General features: G+C 43.9%; 1 protein-coding gene across 6 annotated transcripts in view; it reads left to right on the forward strand.

The window, feature by feature from the left end:
* Positions 1-15,642, forward strand: part of ZBBX (zinc finger B-box domain containing) — a 346,983-nt gene that overhangs the window by 282,240 nt on the left and 49,101 nt on the right. For all 6 annotated transcript variants that reach the window (XM_073578937.1, XM_073578938.1, XM_073578941.1 and 3 more), the window contains one exon: positions 6,310-6,459. In XM_073578937.1, coding sequence (XP_073435038.1) covers positions 6,310-6,459 — 150 coding nt within the window. The remainder of the gene's footprint in view (positions 1-6,309; positions 6,460-15,642) is intronic.

A 15,642-nucleotide genomic window follows, 5' to 3' on the forward strand; every position in this document is an offset into this window, starting at 1 on the left:
TTATGAAAAAATATACAAACAATGAAAGTACACATATTTGGTATTGCCTTGTCCGCAGCGACCCAACCTATGAAATTGTCCCATTAGTTAATATAAATGAACATTGTACTGCTGAAAACATCATCTGGTCCTGCAAAAAACAAGCCGCCATACAGCTCCATCAGTGGAAAAATAAAAAAGTTATAGCTCTCAGTATAAAGGGATGCAAAAATAATTATTTTCTCTATAAAATAATTATTTTCTGTATAAAATAGTTTTTATTGTGTAAAAGTGCCAAAACATGAAAAAACGATGTATAACTGGTTTCGCTGTAATCGTATTGACTCGAAGTATAAAAGTCCTCATTATAGTGAATGGATCGCTCGGAGGTTTCATCTGAATCATGTCACTCGGAGATTTAGATGGAAACCCCAAAGTAAGTGCTCAGTGTAGAACGCCGAATAAATAGGATCCTAAGACTACGTTTGCATGTAGCGGAACTCTCACAGAAGTTACCGCGAGAATTCCGGAATTCTATTCCGCGGGAAAATCTCATTTTAAATTCCCACGATTTTCCCGCAGAAAAACTAGCGATTTGCAAGCGTAATTAGCTTGCAGGATGCTAGCGTTTTTCAAGCGATCTGGAGCATTGCTTGGAGAACTGATTGACAGGTTGGTCACACTCGTCAAAGATAGTGTTTGACAAGTGTGACCAATTTTTTACTACTGATGCTGCCTATGCAGCATCAGTAGTAAAAGATAGGATGTAAAAAATAATAAAAAAAATAAAAAATATTGTTATTCTCACCTTCCGGCGTCCCGCGCCGCCTTCCCGCCTCTCTCCACGCTCCCGGTCCCAGTAATCCTTTGCGCGAATGACCGCGAGACGTCGCGCTCCCGTGAGATCTCGACGTCATCACGTTCATTCTCGCAAAGGCTTACTGGGATCGGGAGCGTGGAGAGAGGCGAGAAGGCTGTGCGGGAAGCCGGAAGGTGAGAATAACAATATTTGTATTTTATTTCTATTTTTTACAGGGATATGGTACCCAAAGCCCGGAGGACAGTCTCCTCTCCTCCGGACCGTGGGTACCATCCGCAAATGTTCTGCTTACTTTTCGCATGGTGGGCACAGCCACATGCGGGAAGTAAGCAGAACAATGCAATCCTATGGGTGCGGGATCGCCGCGATTCCGCTACATTAATGAGCATGCTGCGTTCTTTACCGCGAACCGATTCCGCCGCGGAAAAAAACGCAGCATTAGCACAGCATTGCGGAATCCCATAGGATTGCATGGGATGCTTATTTTTCACGTTTTCGCGGCAAAATCGCGCGTTTAAAACCGCCGCGAAAATGCAAAAAAAACGCGATGTGTGAACTCAGCCTAAATGTTAAGTAAAATGTTCATAGCAAAAGCTCAGTCCACAAAAAATCAAGTCCCCACTCAGGTCCATCATCTGTCAATGGCAATATAAGGGGCTTCCACGTTACTGGTAGCACAAAGGCTCTGGAAAAGCGAAATGGCTTCTCACTCCTCAAAAGAACTTTAGAAAATTCTGTGCTTCCAAATTCAAACGCCCCCCTCCCTTCTGAGCCTCACAGTGTACCTAAACCACATGTAGCATCCACATTTGGCATTTCTGTAGTGATGAGAGCCTGCCCAACTTACGGGTGCATGTCTCCAGAAGCATGAGCTGGGCATAACGTACTGGTAAGTACAACATACTGGTCTCTACAACGTACTGGTCACTACAATGGCAGTTTTCAATTTTCACTTGGCAAACTCCACTGCTGCTTGTTTCTGGAAAAGCCTCATGTTGTCCAAATTGTCACTACACATGTAGATAAATTCCCAAAGGGGTATAATTTCCAAAATTGGGTTACTTGAGGGGGGATTCTGCTCTTCTAGCAATTAGGAGCCCTGTGCATGGAGTCCGCAAACTCTTCTAGAAAAAAAGTGTTCCTGGAAGCAAATAGCGCTCTGTCTCCCACGAGTCTCTCTGTATGTCTAAGGCCTCTTTCACACTTCAGTTTTTTGCATCAGTTATAATCCGCCAAAAAGGCGGACAAGCGGATCCGTTGTAAACTGATGTGAACGGATGGCACAGGATCCGTTTTCAGACGGATCCTGAAAATGAAGAAATTTAAAGGAATCGCTGGCCGGGGAGAGAGATAGAGAGAGAGAGAGAGAGAGAGAGAGAATTTTTTTTTTTTTGTCCGGCACCCAGAAAGAAATTCGGGTTAAATCAGTGTTTGCAGGATCCGCCAGAGAAAAAAACGTTACAAGCTCCGTTTTGAAATTTTTGAGGATGGTGACGGACAGCAACTTTTGGCGGATCCTCACAAAAAACGGATGCAACGGACAGCAATCCGTCACAATCCGCCATTAATGCAAGTCAATGGGAAAAAAACGGATCCTCAAAAAAAAATTGAGGATCCGTTTTTTTTCAAAACCTGGCGGATTGTGACTGATTGTAAAAAACGGAAGTGTGAAAGAGGCCTAAGTAGTACTGTACAGCCACATATGGGGTATTGCCACATTCAGTAGAAATTGTGATTCCAATTATTTTGCCATTTTTATGCAATTAATGTGTGAAAATTTAAAATCTGGAGCTCAAACAAAATTTGGGTGGTAAAAATGCAGTAATTTTTTTTCTTCACTGCCCAAAGGTATAAAATTCTGTGACACACCCGTGGTGTCAATATGATCACTGCATCCCTAGTTGAATTCATTGAGAGGTGTAGTTTGTAAAATGGGGTCACTTATGTGGGTTCTGCTGTTCTGGCAACTCAGGGGCTCTCCTAGTGTGTCATGGCACCCGCAAACCATAACAGTAAAATCTGCACTATAGTATGAAAATCCTTCCCTTCTGAGCTTTGCACTGTGCCTTAAAAATAATTCCCGATTACATGTAGGGGTATTGGCGCATTCAGGAAAAAATTACCTCAGTTTTTTGTAAAAAAATTTCTTATTAGCCCTTAGAAAAATTAAAAACTTGGGGCTAAACAATATTTTACTGTAATTTATTCTTTCTTATAAAATTCTGTGAGGCACATGTTGTGTCAATATGATCACTGCACCCCTAGATGAATTCAATGGGGAGTGTAGTTTGTAAAATGAGCTCACATATTGGCGTTTCTGTTATTCTGGCACCTCAGGGGCTCTGCCAGTGTGACATGGCACCATCAAACCATTTCAGCAAAATCTGAATTCCGGTATAGCGCCTCTTCCCGTCTGAGCTTTGCACTGTGCCTCAAAAGTAGTATCCCCCACATATGGGGTATCAACATGCTCAGACGAAATTGCACAACATATTTTGTGATCCATTTTTTCCTGTTACCTATGTGAAAATGGAAACAATTGGATCAAAAATAATTTTTTTTGTGGAAAAAAGTTAAATGTTAATTTTTTTTCCACATTCCAACAATTCCTGTGAAGCACCTGAAGGGTTAATAAACTTTTTGAATGTGGTTTTGAGCAGTTTGAGGGGTGCAGTTTTTAGAATGGTGTCACTTTTGGGTATTTTGTATCATATTGACCTCTCAAAGTCACTTCAAATGTTAGGTGGTCCCTAAAAAAAATGGTTTTGTAAATTTTGTTGGAAAAAGGAGAAATAAAAAAATGTTGTTTCAAAAATTTTACTGATATAAAGTGAAAAATGTTATTTATTAACTATTTTGTGTGACACATCTCTCTGATTTAAGGGCATAAGAATGCAAAGTTTGAAAATTGCAAAATGTTTCAAATTTTTGCCAATTTTCCATTTTTTCACAAATAATCGCAAATTATTTTGAATAAATTTTACTTATATTACGAAGTACATTATGTCACAAAAAACATTCTCTGAATCAGTGGGATCCGTTGAAGCTTTTCAGTGTTATGACCTCATGAAGTGACAGTGGTCAGAATTGTTAAAATTAGCCTAGTAATTAACATGCAAACCTCCTTGGGGGGTAAAGGGGTTAATACTGATGTCTATGATGTACCTCCCACACAAAAATGTATTTGATTAATAGCAAAAAAAGACTAATTATTTTCCACCTGAGATATAATATGTCAGATTGACTTGTAATGTGAATGTGTAAGAATATGTAGTAGTGTTATACAATAGAAAATAGTTTTCAAATCTTAATGTCCCATTCTGTTGACCCTAAATTCTTTTTTTTTTTGTCACTTGTGTACATAGCAAACATCAGCATTAGGATGATAGCAGAGGGCTGCTTCCCACCATAGACAGTACTAAGTGGCAATTATTTGAATTTAATGGTTGACATTTTAACATTAATAGAATAGAACAAGTCAGCTTGAGGGTGTCTGTGAACACATTCACTAACAGCACAATCCACTCATTGCTAAATTATAGATTGTTGTTCGCAAAGAAGGAAACACTCATGAGTTCTCAGATGCTGTAATAATTGCATGTTCCTAATGTTATTCCGTGTTTCCATTGTTGTAATTATTTTCAGATGTAATATGTATTTGTTTTGTTAACATCTTGATGAAGGAAGCCATTAATGAACTAATATTACATACAGTATATTTGTACGGTGTCAGACAGACAATAAAATGTTGGATCATTATGTCAGTCTTCCAAGGTTTTGTTAATAGTATGCTACATGGTGTTCATGTGCGCAATGCTGTAAGGATATGGTGATCCAGTCATTTCCATTTAAAAGCAACATTAAAATTAAGTCTAGCTGTTTCTACAATGCTTGCGTTCCTCTGTGGCTTCAGGTCAATGCCCTTTTTCTACAACTAAGCCCGACAAATTTTTAACTTTTTGCAATTTTTTTAGAATTATACTGTCACGATTTGTTATCGTGACAGCTCTGGTTCTGCTTTAATTTAAACTTTGTTTTTACTTTTGGGCCAGCAAAGGTTAATGTCAGTTTCTTTGCTGGCAGCTGCTTTATTGCTGGTCAGCTGATGTGGGTGGTGACCACTCCCCACCATCCTATGACCATCCTATGACTTTTGGTAATAGAGTTTGCCTCTGAAGACCAGCCTAGGCGTTTGGAGCCCTCTGGTGCCTGCGGTGTATCTACTGCATTAGTGGAGTTTGGGATCCTGGTTCTGTATCCTCTGCTGTGTGGAGCTTTGCAGCAGAGGCTGGAGCTAAGTTTCTTTGTTCCTTTCCTTTTCTGTCTTGTGCTTGTCATGACCCCCTGTGTTGATACCATCTGCAGTGGTGATGCTAGCGTCCTTGCCAGCCAGTGCATTAGCCGGGGTATAGAGAGGTGACAGCTAGAGACTAGGCATGTGATGGTGGCAGGGGAACGACCTGCATAGGACGTTAGGTGAGCTTAGGGATAGGCACAGATTGTTGTTGGGAGGTGCCTCATTCCTCGCTGCCTACTGTTAGGCCCTTCCTCTACTTTTTTCCATCCCATTGTTTGTGTGTGTTGTGCCGTCTGCCAGACTTTCCCATCCCGAGTGTGACAGTATTGCCAACTCCAATCGCCTTCCCTGGCTAGAGACACAATCCGGTCATAGATTGCCGGACCAGCGAAGTAGTTAGTTAGGACCAGTCTTGTAAAGACTGATGCCTGGGAGCTACGGTCTCTGCCGTCCTTCTCGAATCTACCCCTTCTTCTCTGGTGGAGGCAGCTAAGGTGCTACCGGAAAATAGGGGCAAGATTCAACCCTCACCACAAGTAAACCCTGAGTCTCGGTGTCCTCTCAGAAGGAGGGATCAGGGGAGGGTGGTGGTTCCCCTTGAATATCGTGAGGGTATGAGTTTGATGACACCGGGGGACGCCTCTGTTGTTGGTTCCTCAAGGAGATTACCGTCTGTTGGCAAAAGTATGTGTGGAAATAAACATTCAGGTCCAGACCTATGTGTTAATGAGTACGTGTGGGTGTCCGCTAAAAACATCAAGTGGAAGTACGCATCTGGGACCTGAAGTTCTAAGATGATCAGGCTGTATCGAGTGTCAGTCATTCTCAGCCCTGGGACCTTCCAGTTTGAGTTACCCAAATAATGCAGGTACATAACGTATTCCGCAGGTTGTCTTTCTAGAGATTTGTTGGGCCTCCGGAGCCTACATTATTTCCATCACCATTGGGCTGCGTTTGCCGTAAACCTGAGGATATGCTACATTGTATCAGTAATATAACCTGTGAGATGAGAAGTTTGTTGCAAGTGGTAGATCATGAGTGTCAATGGTAATGGCTGAATGGGATCACTTATGGTGAACTCATGTATTTGTAAGCTTGCACCATGCAGTGTTCTGATAGCACTAGTGACAGAAGGAGGTAATGTGTAATTGTGGAAACTGGAGATCTTTCTTTGCTGATTCAGTGCTTAACATTCTCTTCATTTCCAATATAGGTAATAACTATTGGAGACCACAAAGCAGCTTAAGTCTATGTGCAGATGATGCCGTAGTCCAAGATATTTTGGAAAGGGCATGGGCACAGTCCAACAATCACATCATAGAGCAAAGCCTTACTCCTAGAAATGTTACACGCCCTGGGACCGGTGAGTAGTGAACCAAATTAAACACCATTAAGACTTAAAGAACAATATATCCTTGTGACTTGTAGGCCCAAATACACAAAGAGTATGAAAAAGATAACATGGAATTAGTTCTTGCAAATGAGCCACTGAAGGCATTAAGAAAGTAATGCTAAAATGTAATAATTCTGATGCTTATCTAATAGGATATTTTTCTGAACTAATATTACATCATATCATACAAAAGATATCAAAACCATCAAAGACTAAAATTACATCATAAACTCCTTAGCTGCAGAAAATATCCTATCCAAGATTACAAGGATGCAGGTCAATGTCCTTGTGCCAAACTGTAAAATTCAGATATTTGTTATTTGCATATATTGCAACTTTATTTCTTCCTTTATTTTTGTATATTATAGTGATATCTTCAGACTATTGCTGTTGTATACACAGGAGTCTCACATTCACTGTATATGATTGAATTATTTTGACATTATGATTTTGCTTCCATAACTTTGTGTAACTAAGAAAACCTGTACCCACCCTACTGCCTTGATTAATGTGGATGACGCATCCTCCATCATCCACACACCTCCTCCAATCTCTCTCCAACTTAGGTGCATTTTACTCTGCCCTGATAAATTGGGAAAACCTAATGACAGGTTCCTTTAAACCCTTAAGGACCAAGCCACTTTTTACGTTAATGATGGAGCCTCATTTTTAATACCTGACCAATGTCACTTTATGTGGTAATAACTCTAGAACACTTCAACGGATCCCAGGGAGACTGAGATTGAGCTGATTGAAGATGCCCCTATTAAGCATCTGTGGGGCATCCTGAAACTGAAGGTGGAGGAGCGCAAGATCTCTAACATCCACCAGCTCCGTGATGTCGTCATGGAGGAGTGGAAGAGGATTTAAGTGGTAGCATGTGAAGCTCTAGTGACCTCCTTACCTAAGAGAGTTAAAGCAATGCTTTAAAATAATGGTGACCACATAAAATATTGGCACTTTGGGCACAATATTGGGCCATTTTCATTTAAGGGTTTAATCACTTTGTTGCTAGCTGTTTATTAATGGCTGTGTGTGAAGAATTCCTCTGTGAGTGAAGTGAGCATTCTAAACCTCACAGGCATTTCATGAAATTGTATACCATTGGGCTGTTACAGTTTTTCCACTAAAATTCTGCTTTAACCACGTTTTTAATTTTCAAATGGGCTAATTGGAGTAAATGGACCACAAAATTTGTTTTGCAATGTATCCTGAATATGGCAGTGCTCCAATGGCAGTGCTCCATATGTGGTCAAAAACTACTTTTTATGAACAGTGCAGAGCTCAGAAGGAAAGAACTGTTATATCGGTATACAGATTTCACTGGAATGGTTTGCGGGTGCCATGTCACATTGGCGGAGCCCTTGGAGTGTCAGGACAGCAGAAACCTCCCAAATGTGATCCCATTTACAAACTACACCACTTAATGCAGTAATCATATTGACACCACTTGTGTTTTCCAAAATTTTATACCATTGAGCGGTGAAGAAAAAATAAATACATTTTTCCCACTACATTGTGGTTTTAGACCCAGGTTTACATTACTTGCAGACTGCACAAATAAAATTATTTTCTATTTTCGTGAACGCTATAAGTTGAGTGCCAAGTTATTTTCATTATTACATTTTCACAAGGGCATTTGACCCAGCAGTACCTGGTATGCCCTCTTCTAATGACATTTTAGGAAATACCAGTGGTGGGTGAAGGTTGAATTCAGTAAATTTCATCACGACACATTTACAGTATGAACATGGAAATACATGCCTTTGTCTATAATGGTTATTACCATTTTAGCCATTACAATCAAGTTATGTTTTTTCTTGTCCTTATATTAAAATAATTTGGTTTTCTCCAGGACGTTATTATAAATGCAAGACTTGTAGAATAAAAATGTTTTCTTTTATTGAATGTCTGTTTTGATACATACCTGTGGCTGTTATTGCAGAACTAATTACTTTTCATATGCCTATAAAATTTACCCGTTTAGCATTAATATTTATAAGGCGCTGTGATGAGATTTCAGGCAGTCCTCACCATGGTTTATAGGCTCCTTATTTTCCATTTCAAGGCTGACCTTTGGAAATGCTCAAGTGTAATAATTTTATACCGCTGTATACAAAAGCACATAATCAGTACAATGCGTTCATACGTATCTAGAGCTGCAGCAGGAGCTAATCATTTTACTTATTCATTTTGATTTAGAAGAATCCAAAGTCCTTAGGCTAGATGAAAAAAGAACGGATTCTTCCATATCTACTTTCTTTCATGACTTTACTATAGTTGCGTGTCTCAAGGGTTCATTTCTGTATTTAAGGAAACCTCATGGCTCGTTACCAACATGGGTGACAATTTAACTAAGCCAACAAAACACACACACATTTCCCTGAATGTATTCAGCAAGGTTAAGGCCCTTCATTAATCCTTTTGTGAGAACAGCAACCACTGCGTTTTATGTTCTGCAGGCTGTGCGCAGCAAGGCCCTTGTTATATTTAGACCCTTCACATCGCTGCTGTTGTGTTGTGTTCTGTTTGTATACTTAATGTGACATCAAGCCAGGAAAATTAATGTTTTCATTTGTGTCTTTCTCTAAGATTCAATTTTTCACCAGCGTGCCACACAGCTTTGGTATAGCAAATGCTGGTCAAGTGCCATGTGTGGCAGTATGTTACAATGGCTAGGACAGAAAACAGAAATGAAGCCGTCAGTTTGGTTGGGTTTATATTTTTGCTTCTTGTAGATATTTGTAATATTTTTCATAATGATTTTTAAGTATTCGACCTTTTTGAGCCTATGGCTTAAACTAAGTGCTTATTTTTCAAGGTATGTTACTCGCACAAAAGCATAAACCGCCACAGTAATGATAAACTAAAAGCCTGAAATGTTAGGGTCATTAGCAATAGAAAGTATGTAGACATTGACTAATAGTATTGCAGCGTTCTTGAACATTTACTTTCGCTAGCATCAAAATGAATGCTTTGGTTTTAAGCTAGAAATAGAGAAAATGATGTTTGACCAGTGCATTAGGCCAGATGCCAATGTAGTGTGCAGCAGATAATTCTCTTAAACTGTGGACACAAATAGCTTCTTTTTAATCAAAATGTTTTATGCCTCTGACAAATAAAATCATCAAATGTGTTCTCGTGCTGCAGAAATAACCCTATTAATATGCAGATTACTGATTTTTTGTTACAAAAATGTTTGCAGCAATTTTTACCTCTTGTAAATATACCCTAACATTAACAAATTGCTAATATACTGACCGATCAGTGATGATATTAAAACCACTTGTATGATATTAGGCTTCCCTTGTGCCACTGCTCCACCCTTTGAGTCATGGAGTCCACAAGACCTCTAAGGGTGTCCTAGGCTTTCTGGCAGGAGAACATTTGTCAGAGCATCACTGTCACGCACAGTGTGAGAAAGAGTAAGTGCAACACAAAGGGATGAGGGTAGGCAGATCTAAAGTTACCTTGTCTGCCCTAAACATGCCGATATAGGTTCTGCTCCTATAGCCGAGTAGGAACCTAATCTGTTGTGAACTCCCTTGCTTGGATTTCTGAGTCGAAGCTCCCTCTGCTCCCTCTGGTGGTTACTGAGAGTAGTGGAGCTGGCCAGGTGGATGGAGGTTCTCCACCTGACGATGATAATTGGGAATCTGGGATTGCTTGCTGGGAGCATATAATGAAGCTGGCTGCTCTTGAAGGTTGCTGGTGATTTTTTTCCTCTGTGTGCACTTGGAGCTCTTTTGTCCCCTGCCTGATCTGCATGTTCAGCTAAGTGATTCTTTTGCTAATCCTTTGAATCTAATCTGGTTGTGTTTTTTTTTGCTTTGCTGCTAGGGTTCAGCGTGCTCCCTGCTGGGGGCAGTGCTGGGCCCTGCTTCATGTGTTGCAGCTAACAAGTCCCCTGTTATGTTAGTATCTTTTTGCTTGCTGCCAGTTTATACCAGAGTGGTGATCTAGCTGGGGTGAGATCGTGTGATCGCAGGTTTTTTTTGTATATCAGAAGTGTTGGACTTTTTCAGGGTTTTGTGCGTGATTGCAGACAGTATCTTTTTCTGTCCTGCCCTGTCTAGACAGCTTGGGCCCCACCATTTGCTCAGTCTGTTCTCTGCCTATTTTTGTGTCTCATCTTGTCTCACCAACAATATATGTTTGGGGGCTGTCTATTCCTTTGGGGATCTGCTCCGGGGCAGTTTAGATTTCACCTTTCAGTCTTTAGGCTTAGTTAGTCCTCCGGCTGTGATGAAGCGTCTAGGGCATTGTAGGAACGCTCCACGGCTTCTTCTGAGTTGGTGCCCTTATTTTTACAACAAGTGGTTCATTTGCACGGGATTTCTGAGAACATTGTGTCGGACAGAGGGGTCCAGTTTGTTTCCAGATTTTGGAGGGCTTTTTTGTTCCAAACTGGGAAATCAGTTGTCTTTCTCCTCTGAATTTCATCCTCAGACCAGTGGGCAGACTGAGAGAACAAACCAGACGTTGGAGTCCTATTTGTGATGTTTCATATCTGCTGATCAGGATGATTGGGTCTCATTTTTGCCCTTGGCCGAATTCGCGCTAAACAATAGGGCTAGCTCTTCCACTTTGATGTCTCCTTTCTTTTGTAACTTTGGGTTTCATCCTCAATTTTCTTCGGGGCAGGTAGAAGCTTCTGCCTGCCCAGGTGTGGATTCTGTGGTAGAGAGAATGCAGCAGATTTGGGACCAAGTAGTGGATAAGTAGTCTGACTGACTGGACCTTTTGAGTGTGGGTCCATACAGTCAAAGGCTTTTGACAGTCTCCATTTATCTCCATTGTCCCTTAGTCTGTATATCTGATCTTTCTATGTGAATTTAAAATAGCTTTCAGGTAGTGGTAATTCTGCTCTTTGAGTAGAGATGTATTTGCACTACTTATAAGGGGTGGAGGATGGCCCTCAAGCAAAATGTGGTTGTGAGCAATTTTTTGCTCCTCTATATAACTTGAATATCTTTATGAGATTCTCTAGGGCACATATGTACTTATTCTTTTGTTTAAAAATTTACTCTTGTCGTAACTTATTTACCATAGGTTCTTTGTTATATTTAATAAATCCCTTCGTCTAACAAAAGGGTATAAATTTAGAACTGTTTTTGATATCATGTGACTGAATCCTCTATCTGGGTGGTGTTTATAGGTTTATTTATATAACAACTTTGTATATTCCTTAAACCCAGTTAATATCATTTTATTGGGGACTACAACATATACTATGGGTAGATTATCAGGTGAGCAGTAATTGTCCTTGTTCATCAATATAAATGATCCACAATTGCCTAATGTCATGGTCACGTGTGTTGGGACGCAGATGATACCGCAAGGCGGACCCATAACACACGTGACCCTGGATACACCGCCTCCAGTGGGGCGCATTTAAATAATAAAACGTGCAGGTGGATACGCCGCCTCCACCTGGCGAATTTAGGTATTACACGTTATACATACAATAATCAAATAATAAAGGGGGAACCTGGGAAACTTTAACAATGGTGGGCCCTGCGATAGGGAATGGGGGACGTGGAGACCTCCTAAGCTCCCCTGAGCCAGTGTCCCTGCACTCCTTACTGTGACGTTTTTCGGAAAAGGACGTCCGAGAGTGGACCCTCTGGGTCGCGGATCTGGAGCCCCGGGGGTCGAGCGCTCCAGGTGACGACCGACCCCTATACAGGGATCGTTTGGGGCAAGACCACCGAGGACAGAACCGCGACAGCCGGTACCAGGAGGGGCGGCTCAAGGACAAGAGGCGCCCGTAGGCAGGAGTACTGGACTGAGAGGTAGAGGACCTAACAGGACTACTGGATGTGTAGACAGACAGGGAGCAGGTACTAGAGGGGAGAGGACCGGGAGAAAGCACACAAGGGGGTACCAGAAGGGAGAACAGAGCGGTCATGCAGGGTGAACGAACACTGGAACAAGGATGCAGAGCGGGGGCTGGAAGCCAAGGGGAAGACAGACGGGAAACAGGCGGCACTATAGGAACCGGAAGGGGGCCAAAGCGCAGCGTGGCGCGCGCACAGCAACTCTCAGGCGTCCTCTCAATAGAGAGCGCGCCAGAAATACCCTAGGGTCCGGAAGCGGGCGGTACGTGCCGCCCCCGGCGCCACCCCCCGTAGGCGGAAGAGGGGACGCTGGTGCGCGCGCGCCCTAAGGAAGGAGCGCGGTGCCGTCACAGGAGGGGAGGCAGAGCGTGGGAGCGCGCCGCGGCGAGGACGCCGGTAGGAGGAGGTGGCGGCGGTCGCCGCTGGAGGAGGGGCGGGAGCGGGTGCAGCCGTGACCGCCGACATGACAGTACCCCCCTCTTTACATCCCCCCTTTCTGAGATGGCCAGAAACTTTTTTAGTATTAGAGGAGCGTTGATATTCTTTTGAGGCTCCCAAGACCTTTCCTCAGGACCAAATCCCTTCCACTCAATGAGAAAGAAAGTCTTCCCCCTGACTCTCTTCATGGCTAAAATATCTTTTACTTCAAAGATGTCATCCGACCCAATAGGTAAAGGAGGGGCAACGAAGACCGGTTGGAACCGATTCAGAACTACAGGTTTCAAGAGCGAGACGTGAAAGGCGTTAGGGACCCAGAGTGAAGCCGGCAACCTCAGTTTGTAAGACACTTCATTGATGCGTTTTAGTACCTCGAAGGGACCGATGTAACGAGGACACAGCTTATAGGAAGGAACTTTCAGGCGGATGTGCTTGGTTGAGAGCCAGACCTTATCACCAGGGTGGTACGGGGGAAGGTCCCTCCGTCTCTTGTCTGCATGTCTTTTGATTCGGGCACTGGTCTTCACCAGAGCCTCTCTGGTCTCCTTCCAAATATTCGAAAATTCTGTGGCGAGGGCATCAGCTGCGGGAACTCCTGAAGAGGCGACAAAGGGTAGTGGAACACCAGGATTGCGACCAGAAACCACAAAGAACGGAGTTTTGGTGGTCGACTCACTGGGGTGGTTATTATGGGCGAATTCAGCCCAGGGTAGAAGAGAGACCCAATTATCCTGGTGGGCGTTGGAGAAGTGGCGCAGGTAAGTTGTTAGGTCCTGGTTAATCCGTTCTACCTGCCCATTGGTCTGCAGGTGATAGGCGGAGGAGAAGTCGAGAGACGTACCCATAAGCTGACATAGAGCCCTCCAGAAGCGAGAAGTAAATTGGACCCCTCGATCAGACACAATCCGTAGGGGAAGACCATGCAACCTGAAGATCTGATGGATGAAGATCTCGGCCAACTTCGGAGCGGAGGGCAGCCCGGCCAGGGGGATAAAATGAGCCATCTTAGAGAAGCGGTCCGCCACGACTAAGATGGTGGTGCAACCAGCTGAGCAGGGCAAGTCGGTTATAAAGTCCATGGCAATTTGCTGCCAAGGGGCCTCCGGCACCGGCAACGGATGGAGAAGACCGGAGGGCAAAGTTCTTGGAACCTTGTTCTGCGCACAGGTTGAGCAAGAGGCAACAAAATCTGCCACGTCTTGGCGAAGGGTGGCCCACCAGTAATAACGTGAGAGAAGCGATAGAGTCTTCTTGGACCCCACGTGCCCCGCAATTTTGGAGGAGTGCCCCCAGCGCAACACCTCCAGACGTTTATTCTGAGGCACGAAGGTCTTGCCTGGTGGAGGAGTAGAAAAGTTCACCGGGGCTACGGTGATCACTTTGGCAGGCTCGATAATATACGAGGGGCTCTTGTCCTCTTCTGGCGACTGTAGAGATCTGGAAAGTGCATCTGCTTTGATGTTCTTATTACCGGGCCGGAAGTGAAGCTGGAAGTCGAATCGAGAAAAATACAAGGCCCATCTGGCTTGTCTGGAATTGAGCCTTTGGGCGGACTGCAGATAGGCCAAATTCTTGTGGTCCGTGAAGATGGTAAAGGGGTGCACAGCCCCCTCGAGCAGGTACCGCCACTCTTCCAGAGCCATCTTGATGGCCAGCAACTCCTGATCACCGATGGAGTAGTTGCACTCTGCTGGCGAAAAGGACTTGGAAAAGAACCCGCAGGGGACCAGACGTCCAGGGGGAACTCGCTGGGAGAGGACCGCCCCAGCTCCGGTGGAGGAGGCGTCCACTTCAAGAACAAAAGGCCTACTGGCCACCGGCCGATGTAGGACCGATGCTGCTGCAAAGGAGCGTTTCAGCGCCAGAAAGGCATCTTCCGCCTCGGAGGACCAGTGATCAGGCTTAGTTCCTTTGCGGGTCAAGGCCGAGATAGGTTTGGTCAACGAGGAAAAATGCGGCACGAACTGTCGGTAATAATTCGCGAATCCGAGGAAACGCTGGATGGCTTTGATTCCGACAGGACGGGGCCACTTGAGTACCGCCGAGAGTTTCTCGGGATCCATCTTCAGACCGGAATCTGTGATGACATGCCCCAAGAAGGGTAACAAGGTCTGCTCAAAGAGACACTTCTTAATCTTGGTGTAGAGGTGATTCTCCCGGAGACGGTGCAGGACCATGCGTACGCTTCTCCGATGGGAGGGAAGGTCAGGCGAGAAGATGAGGATATCGTCTAAATACACTATTACGCAAGTGTACAGAAGGTCCCGAAACACCTCATTAACGAACTCCTGGAAGACAGCTGGAGCATTGCAGAGACCAAACGGCATGACTAAATACTCATAATGACCATCACGGGTATTGAAGGCCGTCTTCCATTCGTCGCCTGCGCGAATCCGGATCAAATTGTAGGCTCCCCGCAGGTCCAGCTTCGTGAAGATTCGAGCCCCTCTCAGCCGGTCAAAGAGTTCTGGGATAAGTGGAAGTGGGTATGGATTCTTAACTGTAATATTGTTCAGGCCCCGGTAGTCGATACATGGTCTAAGAGATCCGTCTTTCTTCCGAACAAAGAAGAAGCCTGCACCAGCTGGGGACGAGGACTTTCGGATGAACCCCTTCGCCAAGTTCTCCCGGATGTATTCAGTCATGGCCGAGGTCTCTGCTGGAGATAGGGGATACGTCCTCCCCCTGGGCGGTGTGGCTCCAGGAAGCAAGTTGATAGGGCATTCATAGGCCCGATGCGGAGGCAGAGACTCCGCTTCTTTTTTACTGAAAACGTCAGCGTACGCGTAGTACGGTGCGGGGAGACCCGTGAGATTGGTCAGCGTAGGCAGGAGACGAGGATGGAGGACGGATTGCAAACAACGAGTGTGGCAGG

Source organism: Dendrobates tinctorius, unplaced genomic scaffold (genome assembly GCF_039654945.1).
Source record: "Dendrobates tinctorius isolate UK_male_01 unplaced genomic scaffold, ASM3965494v1 ptg000060l, whole genome shotgun sequence".
Classification (NCBI taxonomy): Eukaryota; Metazoa; Chordata; class Amphibia; order Anura; family Dendrobatidae; genus Dendrobates; species Dendrobates tinctorius.